General features: G+C 55.9%; 1 protein-coding gene across 6 annotated transcripts in view; it reads right to left on the bottom strand.

Moving 5' to 3' along the window:
- APPL2 (adaptor protein, phosphotyrosine interacting with PH domain and leucine zipper 2) overlaps nucleotides 1-18,709 on the bottom strand; it is a 50,614-nt gene that overhangs the window by 20,018 nt on the left and 11,887 nt on the right. For all 6 annotated transcript variants that reach the window (XR_016216998.1, XR_016217001.1, XR_016216999.1 and 3 more), the window contains exons 3-5: nucleotides 9,835-9,894; nucleotides 8,953-9,024; nucleotides 2,835-2,922 (exon numbers count right to left, since the gene is read on the bottom strand). Coding sequence is in view for 2 of the 6 variants with exons in the window: in XM_051846053.3 (XP_051702013.1) it covers nucleotides 2,835-2,922; nucleotides 8,953-9,024; nucleotides 9,835-9,894 (220 nt within the window). In the remaining 4 variants the exon portion in view is untranslated. The remainder of the gene's footprint in view (nucleotides 1-2,834; nucleotides 2,923-8,952; nucleotides 9,025-9,834; nucleotides 9,895-18,709) is intronic.

Here is an 18,709-nt window from a genome sequence, read left to right on the forward strand (position 1 = left end):
GCATCAGAAGCGGATAATTTCACCAACTTTTCCCACAGGTGCTTCTCTATTCGCTACTGATCAACAGTTTCTTCTTTATGAAACAAACAACAAATCCACGCTGTGGCCGAACACTGCTAATTCACACGCGGGACTGTGCTGCCCTCAGTGCCGCGGCCCTCAAGCCTATGGCTGCCTCCCAGACAAGCCCCAAAGACAGATCTGACGGCAGGCGACTCCGTCCCGACACCTGGGGCATCTGATTTCAAAGTGATGTCCCACACACTTCCCCTGCCTGCGCCGAGGGGCACTCAGCATACAGCGAGGCTTTCCGTCAGTCCTGGATAAGCGGCTCCAGTAGGTGTTTGCGTCACACACAATTACAGATGAGCAACACGAAAAACACCAGAATTCCTGCTCACACAAGCCTCTCCTCCACACTGACCTCCTGCCTTTCATGTGTCAAGTTCTAGTGCCATCAAACCAGCCTCCGGTAGAGGTTACCCTGCCCTGTGCTGCCCCGGGCCTCAGGGGACTGAAAAGCGAGGGACCAGACACCTTGCTTTTAAGATCTTCCCTTGGCCGGCACCGTGACTCACTAGGCTAATCCTCCACCTGCGGCGCTGGCACCCCGGGTTCTAGTCCTGATCAGGGCGCCGGATTCTGTCCCGGTTGCTCCTCTTCCAGGCCAGCTCTCTGCTGTGGCCCGGGAGTGCAGTGGAGGATGGCCCAAGTGCTTGGGCCCTGCACCCCATGGGAGACCAGGAGAAGCACCTGGCTCCTGCCTTCGGATCAGCGTGATGCACTGGCCACGGCGGCCATTGGAGGGTGAACCAACGGCAAAATGAAGACCTTTCTCTCTCTCTCTCTCTCTCTCTCTCTCACTGTCCACTCTGCCTGTCTAAAAAATAAAATAAAAAATAAAATAAAGAGCTTCCCTTAGATTTCTTTGCATCTTTTCTGCCTACAGAAAAAAGCAAGGGGCCAGCACTGTGGTTTAGCAGGCGAAGCCACTGCCTGCAGTACCAGCATTCCATATGGGAGCCGGTTCTAGTCCCGGCTGCTCCACTTCCGATCCAGCTCTCTGCTGTGGCCTGGGAAAGCAGTAGAAGATGGCCCAAGGCTTTGGGCCCCTGCACCCACATGGGAGACCCGGAAGAAGCTCCTGGCTTTGGATCAGCACAGCTCCGGCCGTTGCGGCCAATTGGGGAGTAACCCAGCAGATGGAAGACCCCTCCCTCCCTCCCTCTCTCTCTTCTCTCTCCCTCTGCTTGTCCTTCTCTGTGTGTGTAACTCTTTCAAGTAAATAAATAAATCTTAAAAAAAAAGAGAAAGAAAAAAGCAAAAGCTAAGTGATAACACTGTGTAAGAAGAAGTACCATACTGAACATATCATTCAGTATTCAGCTTTAGACCTTTTTTCTTCAGTAATTTTCACATGTTCTTCTAGAAAATACAATCTTTCAATCTCTAAGCAGTAAATATTTTCAGTGGGGCTGGCATTGCAGTATAGTGAGTTAAGTCACCATGTGAAATGCAGACATCCCCTATCAGAGTGCCAGTTTGAGTCCTGGCTGCTCCAGTTCTGATCCAGTTCCCTGTTAATGTGCCTGCCACTCATGTGAGAGACCAGGATGGAGTTCCCGGCTTCTGGCTTCAATCTGGCCCAGTCCTGGTCATTGCAGCCATTTGGGGAGTAAACCAGCAGATGGATGATCTGTCATCCACCTGCCTCTACTCTGCCTATCAAATAAATAAATCTTTAATAAATAAATATTTTTGGGGCCGGTACTGTGGGTAGTGGGTTAAGCTACCGTCTGCAGAGCTGGCATCCCATATAGGTGCCGGTTCAAGCCCCTGCTGCTCCACTTGCAATCCAGTTCCCTGCTAAGGTGTCTGGGAAGGCAGCGAAAGAGGCCCAAATGCTTGGGCCCCTGCACCCACATGGGAGACCCAGACGAAGCTCCTGGCTCCTGGCTTACGCCCAACCCAGCCATGGTCATTGCAGCCATCGGGGGAATGAACCGGCAGATGGATTTCTTTCTTTCTTTCTCTGTGTCTCACTCACTGTTAAGTCTTTCAAGTAAATAAATAAATCTTTAATAAATATTTTCAACGAAAGAACAATGGGACTAGAAAATCTGGATTCCCTTTTGTAATATTAACTAAGCTTTCAAGATTATTCACTCTGTCTTATACACATGTTCACTGATTTCTAAGATACAAAATTATCCTAAAGTCTTATCTGTAGCTGAAGAACCAAAATGAATCCCAAAGGCTTTCTGAACTGGTCTCGGGTTCCCTGGCTCACGCCATGTGAGCCCCATGAGAGCAGGACCTCTCTGCCTGTTCACTGCGCCCCCAAGGCTGGCACAGGGAAAGCAAGGCCCCCACTCTGTCCCTCCCTTTCCGACCTCCCACTTTAAATGCCAAACATTCAGGGTTCCCCCAGAATGGGGCCTGTACAATGTCCCCACTTGTCAATGCTACCACAGTGGTCTGCTTGGGGTGTACTTAGTCATCAGAGACCAGCACCACGGCCACCTTCTCCAGGAAGCCCTCCTGGCACACTAGCCCTGGTAAGGGTTTCTGTGGGTGTCCAGTACTCGTGCAGCTGTCCTCCGACCTGATCACACGCCACGACCGTGATGTGTTTCACATCTGTCTCAGCAGCAGCCCGAGGCTTCCTTTAGGTGAGCCAGGAACACAGCAGGGAGTTGGTACAAGTCAGCTGAACAGAGTCCCTCGGAAACAAAGGCCTTTCCCACGGGCTCGTGTTTGGAGAAGCCGCAACAGCAGGAATTACTAAGTGAACCGTATTTTGGAGGTAACTGGCAATCACCCAGTTATCTTACCTGTGAGATCCTTTTCTCGAAACTGTATGATGGGCAGAACCATTGTGTCTGCCAGCTGTTTGGCCAGCTCTGTGTGGAGAACGTTAAGCTGGAAGAGAGAGAATTTTACTGCAGACAAATATACACACTACTACCACACGGCCTCAATGCGCCCAGCAGTGACACTCAGAGTTCTGTGTGGCTGCACAGCTCAGGCGGACTCCTTAGCAGATCGTCCGCTCAGAGAGCAGTGAGACAGAGGACTAAGACGCACAAAAACAAGCGCAAGGTGCTAGCTGCCCGGCGTCAGACGCGTGCTGAAGGCGCCTCCAAGCCCATGGCTGTTCTCTGCTCAGGGTGCCCACTCTGTTCTGAGTTCTCGACCTGGGCCGCGCCAGCCTGTGGCGCAGCGGGTTAACACCCTGGCCCGAAGCGCCGGCATCCCGTGGAGCACAGTTGAGTCCCGACTGCTTCACTTCCAGCACTTCCTGCACCCCCTCCCTTCCTCTCCATAACTGACTTTCAAGTAAAATATAGTAAATCTTGGCGGGGGGGGGGGGCAAAAAAGCCTTTAAAAAAAAGAGAGATGGGTCCAGCACTGTGGCACAGCAGGTTAACGCCCTGGTCTAAAGCGCTGGCATCCCATATGGTCGCCGGTTCTAGTCCCAGCTGCTCCACTTCCAATCCAGCTCTCTGCTATGACCTGGGAAGGCAGTAGAAGATGGCCCAAGACCTTGGGCCCCTGCACCCGCATGGAAGACCCAGAAGGAGCTCCTGGCTCCTGGCTTCAGATGGGCCCAGCTCTAGCTGTTGCAGCCAATTGGGGAGTGAACCAGCGGGTGGAAGATCTCTCTCTCTCTCTCTGCCTCTCCTCTCTCTGTGTAACTCTGACTTTCAAATAAATAAATAAATCTTAAAAAAAACAAACAAACAAACAAACAAACAAAAAAAACCAGAGACAGAGAAGTGGGGGAGGGAAGATGGAAACACTTATATGTACTGGCAGGGATCACAAGTCACCACCCACCAGGCCACTGTCAGCTGTCTGAGAGCAGGAGGAGTCACGTGGGACAGACAGGTCTGCTGGCGACACTAGAACCTGAGCCCACAGGCAGCCATAGGCCTGGGACTCAGTCTGGAGAGAGCACGTCCCCTGTGTGGCCGGGACAGGCCCTCACTAAGAACAAGACGACTGGATCCGAACAGGGTCCCTAACGGCGCGCGGTCCCTTCTCCCTAGTCGACCTCGAAGACTTAGTAAACACTCTTTGTAGGTCTCAGAGCCCAAAACGATCACCACAGGCGTTATCACTTTTTTTTTTTTAATTTTTTAGCACTTCTTGTGTGGCAGGTTTACGTGCTTCACACCACTCAATCTCACCTCCTCTATTACCACCTTTCCACCTTTCCACAGACAGGCTGAGAACCCCAAGCCCAGATGGCACATGGACTGAAAGTCCAGCTGCTCAGGTCTAGAGCGCATGCTCTTCCCGGCAGGCAGCCCGGGACACGCCTGGCCTTCGGGTTCAGAGCTGCCCACCAATCCCCTGCACGGCAGGCCGGAGGTGGCAGAGACCCCAGCGAAGGCTTCTCCGTGGCTCGCACACTTGCACGCGTCCTAGTGGGGGTGTGGAGGTCCATGCCGGGTGACGAGGGAAACCACCCAGCAGCCACACGGGCTGCCTGCACTCGGCCAACTTCCTTCAGGGGCAATGGCTGTCACACACACATCAGCCTCTGCCCACGGAGTTCCCGAGGGGTTAGGTCCTTCCGGGCTGTGGCCGCAGAGGCCCCTCTGATACGCCTAAACACTTGGCTGGGGGCCAACCACTTGCCAGACAAGGGAGCTCGAAGCCCAGCCATTCATGTTTGCCGCTCAACCAAGTCCAAGTCCGACAGCTCTCCCCTGCGGGGATGCCAGTAAGCGCCATCCGGCAGAACGCTGCCCACGACCATCTGCAGTTACTGCACTAAGAGGCGTCTCGTTTCTGTGAACAGCTAATGGATGTCAACAAGTACACCTGCCATGTGCCTGACGCTCTGGGTCAATCTAACATAATCCACACAACAGCCCAAGCGAGTGGGCTTTTCTGCTGGCCATTTACAGGTGAAGAAACCAACGCTCAGAGACAAGAAGTGGCTTTCCAACAGCCGTGCACTGGGAAACGGCACATTCCCGGGCTGCTCCTCTCATTCCTAAGGATCTGGGGCTCGTGTCGTACTTTCTGACTTGGGGCTTCCGAGGTCTACGAGGCAGTGACTGGAAACCACAGGGCCTCCCCTGAAGACGGTGGACCAAGCAGGGACCCGGCACCTTCCGTGTCATGCTTCAGAACCCACCGACACTGTCTTCCCCACCTGGCGACAGCAGGTAAGACAGGAACATGACCAGGAAGCTCTCAGAGCAGAGGGCCGGACACAGACACGCACACGCTGGACCAACGGCACCCCTAAGGACCACGACTTCTGGCTCAGGTGCACTCCAAAGATGGGGCCCCCGAACCCTGCTTTTGGGGAAACCACCATGCATGGAAATCTCTGTACGATTCACAACATGTCGTTCCAAGGCAGCTGTTAACTATGGGCGACACCCATCCCTCTCAGTTGGGTGTTCTGTGTATTTTTCTACCTGGCCTGGGCCCAGGTAGAGACAACAACCTCAAACGCCACGCCCTTCCCGGATCTAGGTCCTCGGGCTCTCTGCTTCCTCTCTCGGGTCTTCCTGTCAAGAAGCTTCTGGAAAAAGTCCTCACAGCAGCCACCTCCCAGGGTGCCACCCTACTCCCCAGGGACTCACACGCCCCTCCTGTGGGATGACTTACAGCAGCCACCTCCCAGGGTGCCACCCTACTCCCCAGGGACTCACACGCCCCTCCTGTGGGATGACTCACTCCCACTAAGGAATCACCACTCCTGCCCGTGAACATACGGCTGTGAGTACATATTTTCAGCTGGAAATCTTGGTGCTGGGGTTTTGACAACCAACCACCTTCCCTTGGCAACTCTCTTTCCTCAAGAGACACATGACTTCAGTGGGTGCAGCCTACCAACTCTGCCCGTGGGTTACTTATTCCCTGATAATGAAGCAAAATTCTCCTCCCACCTTCCCCAAATCACTTTCGTGTCTCTACGGTTACATTTCTTTGCACCTCATGTCCATTTCAACACAGAGAGAGCTCCACGGGAATGGGTCTGATATTGTGATAGGATGAGTAACATGGATTTGGGCCTCCGCCTGGATCCAGTTCACATGAACTCCTGACACTAACTTCCTGAGCAACGGGGTACCAGGAACACACTGTGTTCCAGTAGTTGGTCCCCGACACACAGCCTGCAGTGTTGGGATTCCTGGGGGATGAGGATCTTCTGTTCTACCAAGGTGACCACTGGTGGCTTCCAGGATGGGGGCTGCTCCCCCAGAAAGACCAAGCCATGGCCAGAAGCCTGTGCCTTTCCGCCCCACCCCCATCTTCCGGAAAGGGAGAGGGGCCGGAGATTGGGCTCATCATCGACCATGCCTACTTGAGGAAGCGTGCCAGAACATCTCGTAAACGGGAAACGCAGTGAGTGTCTCCTTGAGGGCTGAGCCGCCCTAGCTCCACCGTACAGGGGCCTGGGCTGGCAGAACCGGGCACCTGCTGTGCGGACAGTGCTAGGACTGAGTACAACTGTAGGCCTGCTATCAGAGAACTGCCACGTGTGGGAAAAACCAACCTGCTGTGGGGACCAGAAGCACGCTGGGTGTTGAGACACCAGTGGGAGAAAACTTCCTACCACTCAGAGGGTCAGAGGACAAAGCTCAACAAGAACCAGACAGTTCATCTCCTGGTGTATTCCCGGTGCCCACGTCCCCCGGTGTATTCCCGGTGCCCACGTTCCCCGGTGTATTCCCGGTGCCCACGTTCCCTGGTGCATTCCCGGAGCCCACGTCCCCTGGTGCATTCCCGGTGCCCACGTCCCCCGGTGTATTCCCGGTGCCCACGTCCCCCGGTGTATTCCCGGTGCCCACGTCCCCCGGTGTATTCCCGGTGCCCACGTCCCCCGGTGTATTCCCGGTGCCCACGTCCCCCGGTGTATTCCCGGTGCCCACGTCCCCCGGTGTATTCCCGGTGCCCACGTCCCCTGGTGTATTCCCGGTGCCCACGTTCCCCGGTGTATTCCCGGAGCCCACGTTCCCCGGTGTATTCCCGGTGCCCACGTCCCCCGGTGTATTCCCGGTGCCCACGTCCCCCGGTGCATTCCCGGAGCCCACGTCCCCCGGTGTATTCCCGGTGCCCACGTCCCCCGGTGTATTCCCGGTGCCCACGTCCCCCGGTGTATTCCCGGTGCCCACGTCCCCCGGTGTATTCCCGGTGCCCACGTCCCCTGGTGTATTCCCGGTGCCCACGTCCCCCGGTGTATTCCCGGTGCCCACGTCCCCCGGTGCATTCCCGGAGCCCACGTCCCCCGGTGTATTCCCGGTGCCCACGTCCCCCGGTGTATTCCCGGAGCCCACGTCCTCCAGTGTATTCCCGGAGCCCACATTCCCCGGTGTATTCCCGGTGCCCACGTCCCCCGGTGTATTCCCGGAGCCCACGTCCCCCGGTGTATTCCTGGAGCCCACGTCCCCCGGTGTATTCCCGGTGCCCACGTCCCCCGGTGTATTCCTGGAGCCCACGTCCCCCGGTGTATTCCCGGTGCCCACGTCCCCCGGTGTATTCCCGGAGCCCACGTCCCCCGGTGCATTCCTGGAGCCCACGTCCCCCGGTGCATTCCCGGAGCCCACACAGGAGTCAGCTGAACGACAGGTGGTGCTGAGCGAGCAGCAGCTTGCTGAAGGAAACTGCCGCCAGCACGCTGTCTAAGCAGGTCCGTGTCTCACAGGCTAGGCTGGAGACAGCACCTACTGCGGAGCAGTGGCTGTGGGCAGGGAAACCGACCTGCACATTCTCTCGTCCACTCTGGCAAGATTTTCTGTCGGTACATACCGCAAACCCCTCCAAGGTGAAACTGTTGATTCCCACCTAACGTGGCAGAGGGTTCTGCACAGCAGCAGTAGCAACTGAGTTACTCTGGTTTTTATAGTCAGGATTTACGCACTTTTCCCCTAAGAATATTGGTTTGTCTTCCAAATATGTGACACGGTTACACAAACAGTTGTGCATGAACCTTTGTAGCAGACTGGACTGTGCACCTCCCACCCAAAACTATGCCCCCCCAGATCATGCGAGTATTTGGAAAAGAGGTCTCTGCAGATCTAATGAAGCATCTTGAAATGACATCGTCCTGGACTACGGGTGAGCCCTAGGTGCAATGCCAAGTCCTCAGAAGTGAAGCCGCACACGCCGAGGAAAAGCATGGGGGCGGGGAGGCCATGCCAAGTCTGAGTCAGAGACCAGAGTGATGCTGCAGTGTCACCGGGAGCCACCAGGAGCTGCAAGGGGCAGGACGGACTCTCCCTCTGGAGCGCCATGGCCCTGCCCACGCCCTGACTTCCGTTTTCCAGCCCCTAGAACCATGACTGAATACATATCTGTTGTGTGAAGCCATCCAGTCGTGGTCACCTACTATAGCAGCCCCGGGAAGCCAACGCGGGAGATGAAATTCTCAGAAACCATTCTTTGGGTCTGTCTACTCCTCATGTGCATCAAAGGTTTCCCCTCAAACTAGCAGCAAACGATCAGCGCACAACTTCTCTTAGGAAAGGATCCTTGGAAGGCCAACAAGTGAAGATACCTTTTTCAGAGCAGACATTTACAAATGGAAAGCGGGCCAACATTCAGATAAACAAACCTTCGAAGTAAACCAGGGCGGGCGTCTGGCCTCGCCGTCCAGACCCCAGCTGGACCGCCTGCATCCACATCAGACTGCCCGAGTTTGAGTCCCGGCTCCACGCCCAACCCCAGCTCCTGCTAACGTGCACCCCTGGAGGCAGCAGGTAACGGCTCACATACTAGGGTCCCTGCCACCCACATGGGAGACCCACACCGAGCTCCTGGCTCCTGGGTTCGGCCTGGCCCAGCCCCAGCAGTTGCGGGCACCTGGGGAGTGAACAAGAGGACTGGGAGCACTCTCTCCACTTCTCAAATAAACCAAACAAACAAACAGAAAATCTTAAAAAAGAAAGAATCTAATTAAAATGTTCTGTGTTGCCCTCTTACCTCATCCACCACCTTGGAAAAATAGTGGAGCGTGGAGATGACTTCTTCATCGCCTTTGCCAAGAGCAAAATTCTAAGAGCAGAGAACAAAAGAGCCGGGTGTTAAGCGCACGCTGAGGAGGGAGCACGCAGCCCCCCACAACACACCAGCGCCCTGCTCCTCCTTGTCGCTCGGCTGGGGAACACGAGCAACTCCAGCCCAGGACGCCGCCGCCCCTCCAGCCCTGCAGCCCTCCAAGGCCATTCCTTCGCTGGCCATCACCCCTTCCTGCCTGAACGAGATGTCTGTATTCGAGTGTTCCTTCCTGAACTGTGAGTGCCGATCCACTTGTAGTCCCTCCGAGACTACGCACCCTCAAGGACAGCTGATGCCTGCTGCGGGCTAACTAGAATAGCTCGTAAAGACCGGGGAAAATCACCGGCCAGGATTTATCAGTGGCACATTGAACAAAATAACTGAGACAGACAGACAGACAGACGTGCAGGTCTCTGGAGGAGGCCTCTGGAGAATTCCTTTAAAAAGCCCCTCAACGGGGCCAAGGGGGTGCGGCCGGAACGCGGGTGTCCCCCATCAGAGGGTGAGTTGCAACACGGGCTCTGCTTCCAACCCAGCCTCCTGCTAACGCATCATGCTAGCGGGCAGCAGGTTATGGCTCCAGTGCCGGGCCCCTGCCACCCATGTAGACCCGGATGGAGTGCCCAGCCCTGAATGCTACACATGTGGGAGTGACAAGTAGGCGGGGGATCTGTCTCTGTCCATCTCTGTCACTGTGCCTTTCAAACAGATGAAAATAAGTGAAAAGCATTTTTAAAGAAAGAAGTGCCCTCAAGAGCCCGGAGCAGAACAGGTGTAGGTGCTCGGGGCCCCGCGAGGGGCGGTTACCTGCTTCTCATACGCCAGGAGCTGCCTGGAGAGCTGCTGCGTGGCCAGGCACATTTCATTCTGCAGGGGCAGGAGAAGGGCAGGTTACAACTGTCCAGGCACGGGCCGCGCGGGGACCGCCACCCCGCAGATCCCTTCCTACGTGAGTGCGCGCCTGCCTGTGAACTCATGTCTGGTCCGGACAGTATTTAGAAAACATGAACGAGACCACTCCTGCTTTCATCCTTTAACCCTTTATACACGGCTCGGTGAACAGACGTAGGAACGCATCTCAACGCCCGACACACACAGCCTCAGTCCCCGCGGCTCGCTGGGAGCAGCTATCAGAGCAGCCCTGTTCCGCCGGCGCCCCGGAGGCTCTGCCAGGAGCACACGGGCAGCCCCCAAGCACAAGCCGTCCTCAGGAACGCTCTCGGAGCCCAGGCCTCAGCCTCAGGACGAGCGATCCAGACAGGCCGCCTGGAGGACGGGGACGCAGAGCCGGGACGCGGCCTGATGCATACTGCACAGAAGGGCAGTGGAGCGAAGCAGCCCTGGCGGGTGCCCAGATTCTGCATGAGGGGAGCCCCGGCTCCGTCCTGCTGGAAGTGACAGACACAGCCGCACGCCAGCGTCCCCGGGAGCCCCCGCAGGCATGGCGGTGAAGAGCCGCGCTGTCCTGGGAGACGGCCCGCCCTGCATGGGAGACGGCCCGCCCTGCACTCCGCTGCCTCCTCGTCCACTCCTCTAGGCGCTGGCTGGCTACACGGCGGCTTCCCACCATGATGCGGCAGCCTAGGAAACAGGGCTCGCATGTCTAAAGCACAGGCAACGCTTCCCGTCTGGGCTCAGACTCAGGGCTTCTTCCTAAGGGAGGGCCCGAACCACCACGCCTGACCCGGTTCGGACGACACAAGGCCCTGGGTGGCCTTCGTGCTTTGCCCTCTGCGCGTGCTCTGAGTGGCCTGGGCATCTTGAGGGGCAAGCCCCGAGCCCACGGGAGCTTGCTTTAGATCTGGCAGTCCCCTGGTGCAGGACCCACCAGAGCCAAAGCCACTTTTTCGGGGACTTCTTTGCAGACAACTGGCCAACCTGCTCCCTGACTTCCTCCATCTGCCTAAGACAGGCATGAACAGCCCTGAAATGCGGCTTTCTCCCCTTGCCCCCACGTCAGGCAAGGGCAACGAGGCCTCCCGCTGGGGCCCTCCGCTTTCCAACTCAGCCAGCAAGCACACCAACGCGCACGCACCACAAGTGTGCCCTGCCCCTCCTGCGCTGGCGCATCTGCTCAAGCTACCTGGCGCCCACCCCAGGACAGCCCATCCGAATGTGATCTGCAGAGCCGCGAGGCACCACACTGGCAGCAGCTAATGCCACACAGGACTTACTTTGTGCCAGACATGCATCCCATGAATCACCTCACTTAATTCTGGTAATGCAGTAAGGCAGGTTCGAATTATTAACTCAATGGTACAGATGATGAAACTCAAGCACAGAGAGGTTAGGCCACCCGCCCAAGGTCACACGGCCAGTTAGTGGCAGGGCTGGGATGCAAATCCAGGTCTGACTGTGAAATCCACACTCTCCTACACGACTTCCTAAGATCCCAAATCCGACTGAGAGGAAAGAACAGAAGGTCTGGGCTTCACACCGGGGCTGGCAAACCTTTTCTGCACGGGGCCAGACAGTAAACATTTATGGCTTGTGGGTGCCACCGTCTTGGTCTTTTTTATTATTATAATTTTTTTTTTTTTTTTTTTTTAATTTCAGCTCAGGCCCTTGACCTGAAACTTCAGAGGCAAACAGGACCTGGGCCGGAGAGCAGGAAGTACACACAGAAGGTTTAGATCAAAGACAGGAAAAGCTTGAGCACACGGGATCTCCTTCCATCTTCCCGATCGCTCACAGAAGGGATAAAGCTCTCAGGGTCGGCGTTTGAGGTCTGGAGTCAATTTGAGAGGGACCATGTTACGTAATTGGAACGCGGGAAGAAAGAAGCTCCCATGGCGACCTGTAGGGTCGGATCGGCAGATATCGGGCGTCCCCAAAATCCCAGCCGTCCGACTGACAAGAGGATATGGGAACAGAGGGTGGGGTCGTCACCCAAGCACCCACTGGAGTCCAGGGCGTATCCCGTAGAAGTTGAACAGGTGGTTGAGTCGCCACCCACACGCACTGTTGCCCGGACACAGAGTCTGTAGAAACCGAAAGGCCTTGGGGAGTTGTGGCTGGCGCCTGGTACCAGGAGACAAGAGTAGAAACATAACTCAAAGTAGAAGTTGCAGTGAAAATAAATTTCCTGTTCCGCATCTTACCTCAGATTTTGGAAGGCCGGTGTGTGGATGGAGATCACGGAGCATTCAGTGGTGTGGAAGGAGGTCCGGGGGTGTGTTTTGTGACTGGCAGAAATCCAGGACCCCAGGGCAGCTCAGAGATCCCCGAAGGGAGAGCAAAGCCACTGGGGGAGCCTGGATCCAAGTCACGGCACCAATGTAAGGCCGCCACAAAACACACCGAACACCGGAGTAAGAGAAAGCGTTTATTGGGGGAAACCCGACAGACCGGAGGGAAGGGGCGAAGAAGGAAAAAGAAGAAGGAGAGAGTCAGAGAGATCCAGAAACAGAGAGAGACAGAGATCAGGAGACAGAGAGAAAGAGGACTGTCTTAGTCTTAACCACTCAGCTCTGTTTTTTTTTCTTTCTTTCTTTTTTTTTTTTTTTTTTTTTTTACAGGCAGAGTGGACAGTGAGAGAGAGAGACAGAGAGAAAGGTCTTCCTTTGCTGTTGGTTCACCCTCCAATGGCCGCTGCTGCTGGTGCGCTGTGGCCGACGCACCGCACTGATCCGAAGGCAGGAGCCAGGTGCTTCTCCTGGTCTTCCATGGGGTGCAGGGCCCTTGGGCCATCCTCCACTGCACTCCCTGGCCACAGCAGAGAGCTGGCCTGGAAGAGGGGCAACCGGGACAGAATCCGGTGCCCCGACTGGGACTAGAACCCGGTGTGCCGGCGCCGCAAGGCGGAGGATTAGCCTAGTGAGCCATGGCGCCAGCCCTCAGCTCTGTTTTCATAACACAAAAGAAGCCATTGGGGCCAGTGCTGTGTTGTAGCAGGTAAAGCCACTGCCTGCAGCGCCGGCATCCCATATAGGCACCAGTTCAAGTCCTGGCTGCTCCACTTCCAGTCCTGCTCTCTGCTAAGGCCTGAGAAAGCAGTGGAAAATAACACAAGTTCTTGGGCCCCTGCACCCACATGGGAGACCCAGAAGAAACACCTGGCTCCTGGCTTCAGATTGGCCCAGCTCCAGCCATTGCAACCATTTGGAGAGTGAACCAGTGGATGGAAGACATCTCTCTCTCTGCCTCTGCCTCTCTGTAACTGCCTTTCAAATAAAACTTAAAAAAAAAAAAAAAGATATCTACAGTCCATAAACGAATCTGTCTTCATTCCAATAAATAGTAATAAATTAGCTGATCTCGAAAGACCTGTTCTCCTGCCACAGCCACTGCAGGCGGCCCTCCCGTAAGCAAGGAACATGTTCTACTCTTCTAATTGGTTGTTTTCATTTTAGCTCACTCTGAAGTATTACTCTGCACACCTGCACGTTCAGAGACTGATCAAGTATGTGCAGCACTCCCAAGCCCTGCAAACCAGCGAGGACCACAGGACACCTGCGTTCTTCAGAACTTAGAGACAAGTGCTTGGAAAGCAAAGGCACAGCCGTCCAGGGAACCGCCAGCACCACACGGCCCCGGGCGCTGGCGGGCCGGATGCTCAGGGGCCTCTCACACAACCCTGGCGCAGCACACAAGAGGTTCCACAAAACAGCTGGATCACTGGACTCCCCCAGATCGCGCCCGGAAGCCCTCAGGAAACTGCCGTGGATTCTCACGTGGGCGTCTTCCAGGCTGCAAGGCCAGCTAAGGTTCTGTTCTACCAGAACAATTTCACCTCGAGGTGGCCTGCCACCTGCCCCGAACAGTGCACGTGACGTGAGAAGTCTTTTGAACCAAGCAGCTTTAATCTCACTCACTTTTAATCTACTGTACACAAGAGCTTTATGAATCACCTGACCAGCGCACTCAGCGAACCCCACCCTGTGTGCTCAGTGCTCAGTGCACAATTATCTCTGAAGCAAGACCTGCAAAGCCGGGGCTCCGGCGGAGAGGGAACACCAGCGAGAACAAAGACCGCCGCGAACGCTCACCCCGTCTTCCCCCGGCACACAGCGTGGCAGCTGGGGCCTTTCACATGGTACCACACCTCATCCATGGGGACAGGACCCTCACAACCCTCCCCTGACAACCAAGGGCGCGAAGGAAGGTTCCGAAAGGAAGCGTCTACAATCTTCTGGAATCACACGACTAATAGAAACCAGCAAGGCCAAGACCCAGCGCGGGTCTGCCAGACTTGAACAGCCCAGGTTCCCGACAATGCTGTTCCGATCCGCAGGCCACAGCTGCACCTGGCCGGCCCTCAGGTGCCTGGGAGTCCCTGCGAGGAACACAAACCTCACACTTTCCCAGCTGCAGCGCAGCCAAACAGAGGGCCTCCAATTCAGATTCTAAGTAGAGCAGCATTCTCTCTGAGGCCCTGGGGCAGCTCTCGGGCTGCTGTCCATGCCAACTGTTGCCCCAGAAAAGGGCTGGCCAAGGGTTTATTGACAGCACCTCCTATGCTAAACAGAACCTCCCCCGGCTGCTGTCCAGGCAGAAAGACAGCAGGTGAGCAGACCCAGAAGGAAAGCTGAGTGCCCGGCCAAGGGATTTTACCTCCCATGGCAGAGAGCTTTCAAATGCACCACCGCCGGCATCCAGGCTCTGGGGAGCAGCGTCCCCGGCAAATGTGAACGCCACGGCCAGAGCATAGGAAATCTCCCACACAGGCACCTGCTCAGATGCACACCATCATCAAGCCAGAGACGCTGCACAGAGCGCTCAGAGCCAGGCCCACAGGCCGCACAGAGCTGAGGTAGGGCTACAGGGAGCAGTGAGGAGTGAGGCAAAGGCAAGGCTGCAACACCAAGCCTGGGCAGGCCCGAGCAGACGCCTGTGAGGGCCTGACTTCATTTTGGAGGCAACGGAAGTGCTGAGGAAGTCAGGCGGGACAAGGACGAGCCCACACAGGAGCCCCAGAGCGACCCTGAGCGGCTGCAACGGGCGGGGGCACAGCGAGCCGATGAGGGGCTGGTCAGGAGGCCACCAGAAGCAGCTGAGAGAGAAAGCCGGGCCAGGAAGGGGCACAGCAGGATGTGGAGAGGGAACAGCAGGAGGAGCAGTCCGAGGACCAGGGCTTCCAGGGTGACTGGCAGGGGCCCCAGGGCCTTTAGTTACGGCACTGAGGAGGGGACGGGATCTGGGGTCAGCGGCAGAGTCCACGGCCAGGACACACTGAGAGAGGTGGAGATGTCCCATGACCCCTGCGTGAGCTTCACTCAACAGCCGCCTACCAAGCATGGAAGGGCCGTGGCCACGGCCGGGCACTGGAACGGGCCCATCTTCTGCGTCCCACACTGGGACAGGGAACCCTCCCACTACGCCACGGGGACTCTGACGCCAAGTGTTCGGGGCACTAGGTCGCACGGGGAAAAGCACTCTGGCCAGGAACGGAGGGGAGGACGGAGGGGAAGGGGTCCGAGCCTTTCTCAGATGTGACCCAGCCTTAAAGGCTGAGGACACTTCCCCCAGGCGAGGGCTGATGGGGACCTGGGGCAGCAGGAACGGCACAGCACGTGACAGTGCGTGCAGAGGGCGGTTAACGTCCTCGATCAGCCTGAGACGAGCCTGAAGGGGCAGCCTGACACCTGTGCCACGTGCCGACCCTGGGGAACTGAAGGGAGGCAGAGGAAGAACTGAAGGCAGAAGGCAGCTTCCTCCCTAGGGGCGCAAGCTGCAACAGCCCAGGAAAGAGCTACAAACTCGCTGTACACCATGACAAACAGCCTCAGTGGTCTGGAATGACCCAGGGTTCATTCACCAAGGGACGAGGGCTAAACACAAATTCAGAAATAGCCAGCTACCGCTCCAGTGATCTTGCCCAAGGAGAGAACAGAGTATCCAGAGAAGAGTCAAACGGAACTGTGGAGAATAGCAAGAGCCAAGGGCAGGGAGCAAAAGGGAGCCCAGCAGGGAAGATCGGGGCAGACCAGGAGAGGCGGGAGACAGCGTCTGTCCAGGGGACCCAGGGCGGAGGATCAGATGGGTGGAGAGATACTGTGAGCCAGGCACTTAGCAACCCCTCCACAAGTGCAGCTGGAAACCAAACTGTAGTGGTGCCCACCTGAGTGGGGGAGAGGGGAGAGTGAGGACCGCAAGGACAGTCTCCACCTTCCAGAAAATCAGGGCTGGATGGCCAAAGTTCCATTTAACCCAGTAACAGTGCCAGGGTGGCCCGGGTCCACCGCCACCACACCTATTATTGGGACCATGGGAGACGGTCCCGTTAACATGGAGAGATTCTCCTGCAGAGAAGAGCCCAGCACTGTCCAGGTGTCAATGTCAGTAACCCTCCAACAACTATATGAGGCATGGCCTTTGTAGCTGATGAAGAAACTTGGCTCATGAAGTGACCTGACTTGCCCAAAGTCACACAGCAAGAGGCTGAGCCAAGACTGGAACTCAGACCTGCTAAGCCCACAGTCCCACACCTATCCCCTGAACCTCAGTGAATGCGCCTAGCCCAGAACAATCTGCCACCTCAGTTTGAAAGCCTTCAAGGACAGCGTGAGGGAGAGCTGCAGGTCCCGCCCACACATCCAGGGCAGGAACCAAGTCTGCGAGGTTATTTGCAGAAACCAGTCCGGCCCAGCCCCTCATACTTTGTACTACACAGTCCCTGCCATATCAGCCTCAATTTAATTGGTTCCCAGGGCTCCTGGAATGCACAAATTGGAACAATCATGGATAGAAACGAATGAAACTCTGAGATGCAACAAGGAACTGGGCCCCTCTAACGCACTACACGGGCGCCAGGCTGAGAAATTGAGCTAGGCTGTTCTACTGCCAAAGAGAGCCTTCTCTGACCGCCTGACTTCCTCCGCCGGCACCGCGGGGACCAGGGTGACAGAGAGCACGGTGACAGGCTAAGAGCACAGGCTTTGCAGACAAAGACCTGAGCCCAGGTCTGGTGCTGCTGTGTGATCCTGGGCAGATTACGTAACTTCTTGGAGTCTGGGTTTCCTATTCTGTAGGTAGCGCCCTGCGTCATCAATCCCAGATTGAAAATATTCGGCACAGAAACTGCAGCTGCACTAAACATGTATGCTTGTCCCCTTGTCATTATTCCCTGAACAGTTTATGCAGCACGGGTATTACCAGTAACCTGGAGATGACCTGTGGTGCACAGGATGTGCCAGGTTACCTGCACATAGCATGCTGTTTACATAAGGGAGGCAAGCGCCTACGGATTGGGGGGAGGGCCTGGAACCAATGCCCCTGGACACCAAGAACGACCGGGCACACTTCACCAGGACATCTCTCCTCTGCCGGGGAAGCCAAAGGAGTGAAGGCACAGCAATGTCTCGCCATATATGCGCGTGCGCCATAAACGGAGGCTGCTGCTGCGGTTAGGAAGACACAGCTCTGACCCGCCTGCCTCCCACACGCCATCACAGGCCCACGCTCCCGGATGCCTACCGCTCATTCTGTCTCCCACACGGCACATAAGGGCACTGCAAAACACTCCTGGAAAATGTGTACCAAGAAGGAAACTAGGCAGGAATTTCAAAACTTTTCTGCACCCAAATAAACTTACCTTTTAATTCCATTTTCCCATAAACTTTCTGAAGTACTTTCATGTTACCTTGTTTAGCTATAAACTTTCCTGTTACCTTGGTATCTACATGTATCATTTTTAAAAAAGATTTATTTATTTCAAAGAGTTACACAGAGAGAGAAAGAGAGGCAGAGAGAGAAAGAGAGGCAGAGAGAAAGGGGAGAGGGGGTGAGGGGGAGAGGGGGAGAGGGGGAGAGGGGGAGAGGGGGAGAGGGGGAGAGAGAGAGAATGAATGTTTTCCATCTGATGGTTCACTCCCCAACTGGCTGCAATGGCCAAAGCCGAGCTGATCCTAAGCCAGGAGCTTCTTCTGGGTCTCCTATGCGGCTGCAGAGGCCCAAGGACTTGGGCCATCCTCCACTGCTTTCCCAGCCATAGCAGAGAGCGGAACTGGAAGTGGAGCCACTGGCACTAGAACCAGCACCCATATGGGATGCTGGCATTGCAGGCAGCAGCTTTACCCACACCACCACAGCACTGGCCCCATACATATATCATTTTAGATGAAAATGTTTTTTCTTGATAATACCAAAGTCATGTATATTTTCCTTCCCAAGTATTTTACTCCTATTTCTTCCCACTGTCTTATCCCAATTTGAGGAGACAGTATTCCTACTTCAAACCCAGGCTTTCAGGAACAGGAGTTTTAGGACCAATGTTTAGCTTCAGTAGTTTTGTGCTGCAAAAGGTATGGTTAACAACGGTTGTAGAGTTGTGACTATGTTGTAAAAATAATCCTCCTTGGCCGGCGCCGCGGCTCACTAGGCTAATCCTCCGCCTAGCGGCGCCGGCACACCGGGTTCTAGTCCCGGTCGGGGCACCGGATTCTGTCCCGGTTGCCCCTCTTCCAGGCCAGCCCTCTGCTGTGGCCAGGGAGTGCAGTGGAGGATGGCCCAGGTGCTTGGGCCCTGCACCCCATGGGAGACCAGGAAAGGCACCTGGCTCCTGGCTCCTGCCATCGGATCAGCGCGGTGCGCCGGCCGCAGCGCGCCGGCCGCGGCGGCCATTGGAGGGTGAACCAACGGCAAAGGAAGACCTTTCTCTCTGTCTCTCTCTCTCACTGTCCACTCTGCCTGTCAAAAAAAAATAAAAAAAAAAAAATAATCCTCCTTTGCTGAAATCAGTATT

This window comes from Oryctolagus cuniculus, chromosome 11 (genome assembly GCF_051225735.1).
Source record: "Oryctolagus cuniculus isolate XC-2025 breed Fujian yellow rabbit chromosome 11, ASM5122573v1, whole genome shotgun sequence".
NCBI lineage: Eukaryota > Metazoa > Chordata > Mammalia > Lagomorpha > Leporidae > Oryctolagus > Oryctolagus cuniculus.